The sequence below is a fragment of the Elaeis guineensis genome, chromosome 3 (assembly GCF_000442705.2).
Source record: "Elaeis guineensis isolate ETL-2024a chromosome 3, EG11, whole genome shotgun sequence".
In the NCBI taxonomy this organism is placed as follows: domain Eukaryota; kingdom Viridiplantae; phylum Streptophyta; class Magnoliopsida; order Arecales; family Arecaceae; genus Elaeis; species Elaeis guineensis.
Genome location: NC_025995.2, coordinates 74,904,270 through 74,910,945, shown reverse-complemented (window position 1 = coordinate 74,910,945; position 6,676 = coordinate 74,904,270). Strand labels below are relative to the sequence as shown.

General features: G+C 35.8%; 1 protein-coding gene across 2 annotated transcripts in view; it reads right to left on the bottom strand.

Annotated features, from left to right (window-relative positions):
* Positions 1-203: 203 nt before the first annotated feature.
* LOC105042097 (phosphoglucomutase, cytoplasmic 1) overlaps positions 204-6,676 on the bottom strand; it is a 54,264-nt gene continuing 47,791 nt past the window's right edge. For both annotated transcript variants that reach the window (XM_010919195.4, XM_073253821.1), the window contains 5 exons: positions 1,825-2,000; positions 1,492-1,568; positions 1,021-1,153; positions 598-714; positions 204-496 (listed from right to left, as the gene is read on the bottom strand). In XM_010919195.4, coding sequence (XP_010917497.1) covers positions 425-496; positions 598-714; positions 1,021-1,153; positions 1,492-1,568; positions 1,825-2,000 — 575 coding nt within the window. In that variant the 3' untranslated portion in view covers positions 204-424. The remainder of the gene's footprint in view (positions 497-597; positions 715-1,020; positions 1,154-1,491; positions 1,569-1,824; positions 2,001-6,676) is intronic.

Below are 6,676 nucleotides of genomic sequence, written 5' to 3'. Positions count from 1 at the left end.
CTGCTCACACAGCATGTCTGATGCTAATATGGAGCCCTGTTAAGCTATAGCCCTGATGCAATCGGCGAACAAATATTTATAAATAAACAAATTCATGATTTATCTGCCTTTGATCTACTCCAAATGTGAAAATAAACATGCATTTCCACTTCATTTTAAAACAGTAGGAGGAAAAGATACAATATAATCATTAGAGGCACAAATAACTCAGCAAATAAAGTTTTTTTCCTTATTACAACAAAATATTGTCACATTACATCGAGTTATGATCAACTCGAGAGAACTCACAGTACTCTTATTTGCTATTATTTTTCATATGTTAATTTTTAGGGAACAATTTATCAAACTATGTCACAGCACAGAGAACAAAATCAATTCAAGAGAACTCTTGATAAGCAGATATTTCACGACAAAATTGTCTGATCTATGTGATAACGGTGGGAGCAGACCTGCCTGTAAATTCTTGCATCTTGGAAAGCTTAAGTGCCACATCCACCTGTTGGTGACAAGCATAAAGCCATGCCAAAAGGAAAATTTAGAAAAACCACAAGGAAATTCTAATTTAAAGGGATAAGCACCAAGGTGAAGGCTACTTACAAGTGGAGCAAGTGCTTCTTGTGAATTCCTCTGCGTCTTTGAAGAGTCCTTCTCATACTGCTCAATGTATAGTCGAATAGTTGCTCCTTCTGAGCCGGTTCCAGAGAGGCGGAAAACCTAGAATTACAATGATGAAATGTTTTCAGCTAAGGCTACAATCCAAATACATATGAAGAAGTTAAGAGTACTCATGATAAAATAGTAGTCAGAGTGCTAGAATTACAGTGATAATGTTTCCATGCGACAATGCATGCCTACATGCGTATCAATTCATGAGTTTTGAGGTTGTCTACTCATTACAAAATGCTATTCAAATCCAAAATAAATGGATCAGTGCCATCATTAATTATACAAGAAAATCTTAAAAATCAAGGAAAACTGACTAATAAGTAGTAACTGAAAGCAATAAGAATAATTGGCTACCAATCGTGATCCATCCTCAAAGAGATAACGGATGCCCTGGTGCTTCGAGATCGAACCATCAACAGGATCCTTGTATTCAAATTCATCAGCTTGGACAACATTTGAGACATCTGTTCTTATTTCTTTTACAATCCTACACAAAGCAAGCAGCACATTCATCATGTTAAAACCATCACCACAATAAGTCACATAACTGTAGAAGACAGCTTGAAACCTGCTTATGAAAATTATTGTCACAGGGTGAGTCCAGAGTTTAACAATATATTAATGGCCTTATAGTGAAAGTTGATTTTTGCACCACATTTGCTGTTCAAATTTTAATCTAGCATGTAGATACTCATACAAAAACATTTTAGTAAAAAGAAAGCATGGAAACATGAGCAAAGAAGGGCTTGAAAGCAGATGCTAAACTCCAGAGACTAAAAAAGGAAAACAATAAATTCAGCCTGAAAATTTCTTGCAGTAACATACTTGTTAACATCTGAAAGAGATGACTGCAGATTGACCAAGTATGCCATAAGTTCCTTCGCTGCAGCTGCATCAACATTCTTTAAAAGAAAAGAAACAGTTGATCATTAAACAATTTTTGCAGTATGTTAATCAAGGATGAAAGTTTCATTGCTGATAGAATGCCAGCCTGGCAGTGACACGGTAAATAGGGTGCCATGCCAGGCTTGTCACACCTGGAAAGTACTGGCATGAAGCCAGCGCTGTGCCACAGTATGTTCTGCCCTGTGTCAAGCAGCATGGTGGCACTTAAATCCTGTATGATAAATGTGAATAGATGTTTTTCCAGAATTATACCTCATAGTCATATCGTGTATAATAATGACGACCGTAAGTGGCCCAGTGCTGGACAACAATGTCTTCCACAGTAACCAGCTTTTCACCATTAAAGTTGTTCTTGTTTTTGTAAGCAAGAATAGAAAGCCAAGCCAAGACTGCCCAGATTCCATCCTTTTCTCGAATATGATCTGAACCTGTTATGGCAACCAAAATATGTGAGCCCATTTTTGAACTTATCACAAACAATATGTTATCTAGATCAGTGAAAAATGTGAGAGAATTCAATAAACAAAAAACAAGAAAGAAGCAATTATTCTGGGCCACAAAATCTAAATAAATATCTATATACTGTGCTAGTCACCCTAAAAACAGCTATTATGTTCCAGACTGTGTTCCATATGTTACCATGCCAAGTAGTAGCACAGAATACAAACCCAATTTAATGAGGCTTGATATTATACTTATCCTGATATTTTGTTCTTCTTTAAGAGTAGGCTGTATGTGATCCCATGAAACTTAAGGTGGCAAATTTGAGTCATTGCTCAACCTGGTTTCCTCTTCTTTCCATTGAACCAAATGTTAGCAATAAAACTTCAACTTGCTTGTCAAAACAAAGAAACGAACTCATTTTTTTTATTTCTCAAATAAAATCACTAGGAAAACAAAGTAATATCTAAATGTGAACAGGGCACCAAACTGTTAGTGTTTTCAGACAATCACCAGAGTATCAAATGTATCACATGCTCAGGCCAACATCAAAACATACATTTTCCTTATTAGTAGATAACCCTAGCTGTTTAAGTGTGTACAAATCCTAGCTGTTTAAGTGTTTACAGATAACCATGGATTAATTGGACTTGGATCTGGATGACCGTTTCTATGTCTGTGCTAGTTAATGGAATCCATATTTAACCGAAACATGGACAAGGTGATCCAGAATCAACATTTTACTTGTCTTATGTCAAGACATGCTGTGAAGAATACTAAATGATGGAGAAAATAAGTGGCTAGAGACAGTGTAGTTTAGTGCAACAAGAACTAATCATTGATGCTGTACAAATGATTTTTTTTCCTTCAGAGGTTGAAGAATGCAAAAAAGTGAACAATATTCAAGTTTAGGAGTTTGTTGTACAGAATGTGAATAAAAATAAATCCGGTATTATCATATTGCTGAAGGGTTCTTTTGTGTCCCTGAACTTACATGACAGATTTCAGAATCAAATTAAGAAAGTTCTGGGTTTTGACAAAATTATTGGTAGGTTGAAATATTGGAATGTTTCAGTTGGAAAGGGACTGTTGGTTGCAAAAGACTGTAATAATCAGGTTGATAGTAGAGTCTCGAGTTGGGAGGCAAGACTTTCTACCAAAGCTGGTGAGAGAGCTCCTATTCAACCTGTGTTACAAGCTATGCCAATTCTTATGACTTCTGCTGCATATATGCCAAAGAAGATAGTTTATGAATCACAATAGGTAATATGACATTTTATTCAGTGGATCAGATGATAGCTACAAAATGCCTTTATCTTTTTGGAGTAGAATTTCAAGCACTAGTGTCAAAAGATTGGAGAGCATGCTGGTGGAATTAAGTGAAAAATAGGTGCAAGTCATTGCATAACAAGAAGAGTTTATGGTTAAGGATTCTTGGGGGAAAGGAAACTCTGAAATCATCTGCTTCCTAGTAGTGACCCTGATAAGAGATTTTTTTTGGCTTCGAAAAATGGTGTATGATGCTTAATTGTCACATGGACACAAACATAAGAATTGGAATCAGATACGTCTCCAGGTCTCTGATTAAACATGAGGGCAAACAAACAGTGAGGAGATACAGGGCTGCATAGGAAGAATAGTTTTAACTACATAATATATTTAACTATTGTGTAAAAGGAATTAAAAGATATTACTTGTTAGGAATTTCTGCATATAGCACCCTGCATTAACACATATTGGCAAAAAACACCCTCCATTGTTGATATTTACAAAATGAACCAGGAAAACCCATAATAATTCAAATAAAACACCCTCTCAATTAGCTCCAAATTTAATTGTTTACCATATTTCAAGTTACTATGAGTCTATGAGTATAAAAGTCAATTTTTCTCCTTCCCATGCTCATGTAGATTAACTCTCTCTCTCTCTCTCTTACTTATGTAAAACTTAAGCCCGATATTGAATCATGAGAAAAAGAGTGATTTCTTCTATATTTCGTGTGGGCAATCAATCCCATATAAATATACAAAAGGATGATCTTCTTAAGAGATCAAATCTAGTATAAATTTCATGAAATAAGGGATAAGATCAAATCCTATGTAAATCCCATGAAATAAGGGATAAGATCAAATCCCGTATAAATCCCATGAAATAAGGGATAAAATCAAATCCTATGTAAATCCCAAAAAATCTGATTACAGTGAATAAGGAAAGAGAGGAAAAATAAAAAATTATACAAATATCCTACAATTAGATGAGAGATTTTAGGAAATTCCCAACACTCCCCCTCAAGGTGGTGAGTGGATATCTTCCATTTCCAACTTGCTAATAATTTTTTGAAATCTCGTTGTAGGTAGGCCCTTCATTAGAACATCAACTCACTGATTCTCTGATGGCATATATGAGATACTAATCAACCCACTGTCCAACTTCTCCTTTATAAAGTGTCTGTCTATCTTAACGTGCTTGATCCGATCATGCTGAATCGGATTATACGCAATATTAATGACAGACTTGTCATAGTATAGCTTCATCGTTCCCTCTCTCTTGATCTTTAAGTCATCCAGGGTTATTTTAATCCACAGTAGTTCACAAATTCCCTGAGCCATGGCTCTGAACTCAGCCTCAACACTAGATCTTGCTACCACATTCTATTTTTTACTCCTCCAAGTAACCAAATTACCTTCTAAGAATGTGCAGTGTCTAGATGTTGACCTTCTATCAACTTGTGATCCAGCATAATCAGCATCAGTATAGGACTCAAGAGTAAGCTCTCCTCTTTTCTAGAACAAAATTCCCTTATCTAGTGTAGCTTTAAAATAGTGGAGGATTCTGTAAATTGCTTGCAAGTATTCTTTTGGGTCATGCATAAATTGACTAACTACACTCACAGAGTAGGCTATGTCTGGTCTTGTATGCGAGAGATAAATTAATTTTTCTACAAGTCTCTGATATCTTCCCTTATCAACTGAGCTACCCTCTTCAATTCTTCCTATCCTGTGATTAGAATCAATAGGCGTACTTGCTGCTTTGCTGCAAAGATTTCTAGTTTCTTTAAGAAAGTCTAGTACATATGTCCATTGAGAGACAAATATATCCTTCTTTGAGTAAGCCACTTCAATGCCTAGGAAGTACTTCAGTTTTTTGAGCTCTTTGATCTCAAATTCTTGAGCCAATCTTTTTCTAAAAGATTCTCTTTCAGCTACATCATTTTCTGTTACAATAATATCATCCACATACACTAATAAGGCTGTAACTTCACCTTTATCTGAGCATTTTATAAATAATGTGTGGTCTCCCTGGCTTTGTTTGTATCCCATTCTCCGCATTGCCTTAGTAAACCTCTCAAACCATGCTCTAGGAGATTATTTTAGGCCGTACAAAGTCTTTTTCAAACGGCAAATTTTATCAGCTCCAAAATCTTCATCAAATCTGAGGGTGGCTCCATAAAGACCTCTTCTTTCAAATCTCCATATAGAACTGCATTCTTCACATCAAATTGTTGAAAATTCCAATCAAACATAGCAGCAAGAGATAATAGAATTCTTACAGTATTCATCTTTGCTATTGGTGCAAAAATTTTTTGACAGTCTACCCTATAGGTTTGTGTATACCCCTTTGCAACTAATCTTGCCTTGTATCTCTCAAAAGACCCATCTGCTTTGTATTTTAAAGTGTAAACCCATTTGCATCCAACTGGTTGTTTCCCTTTTGGCCTAGTCACAACCTCCTAAGTCTTATTCTTCTCTAGTGCAGTCATTTTCTCTTTCATGGCTTGTACCCAATTCTTATCTTTTAATGCCTCTTATATGGTTTTAGGGATATCAATTGAGTCTAGGGTAGTGAGGAAACTTCTATGTTATGGAGAAAGGCGATGAAGGGAGACAAACTATGAAATTGGATAGAGTGGATGTTGAGTGCACTTTCTGATGGCCTTTCTTAAGACAATTGGGAGATCTAGGTCTTGAGAAGTAGACTTTTCAGGAACAGATTCATTAAGAATAGAATTAGTGAGAGAAATTGGTTTACCTAGCTCTTGTTCATCCAGATTGAAGTCTTGAGTCTGCATTGATTCGAAAATCACCTTTTTTCTCCTTGAATACTGCAGTAATTCAGATTGCTTTTATTGTTGATTTTCAGTGTCTCGTCCTGGCTCATATGAGGATGGTTCATGTGGAGGAGGCATGAACTGTAGACTTCTGAGATTATCAAGGACAACCCATTCCGAATCTTCCTTAGGCTTCTGACCCTGAAGAGAGAAGAATGAGGTTTGAAAAAATAAAATTGATTCTCATTAAAGGTGACATCCATGGAGATAAATATTTTTTAGGTAGGAAAATGATAACACTTATACCCTTTTTGTGTATTCGAATAGCCCACGAAAATACATTTAGATCTCTAGGATCAAACTTTCCCTAGTGTTGTTTATGAATATGGATATATGAGACACACCCAAAGATGCGAAGAAGATTACTTGGGTAATGAAGCTCAAAATGAAAGATAGACAATAGGTGAATGGGAGATTGATTGCTAAAGACATGTGAAGGGACTCTATTAATCAGGAAAGTTACTGTAAGGACAGCCTCTCCCCAAAAAAATTTCGGGATATTAGAATGAAAAAGAAGGGCACAAGTGACAATTAGTAGATGTCGGTTTTTTCTCT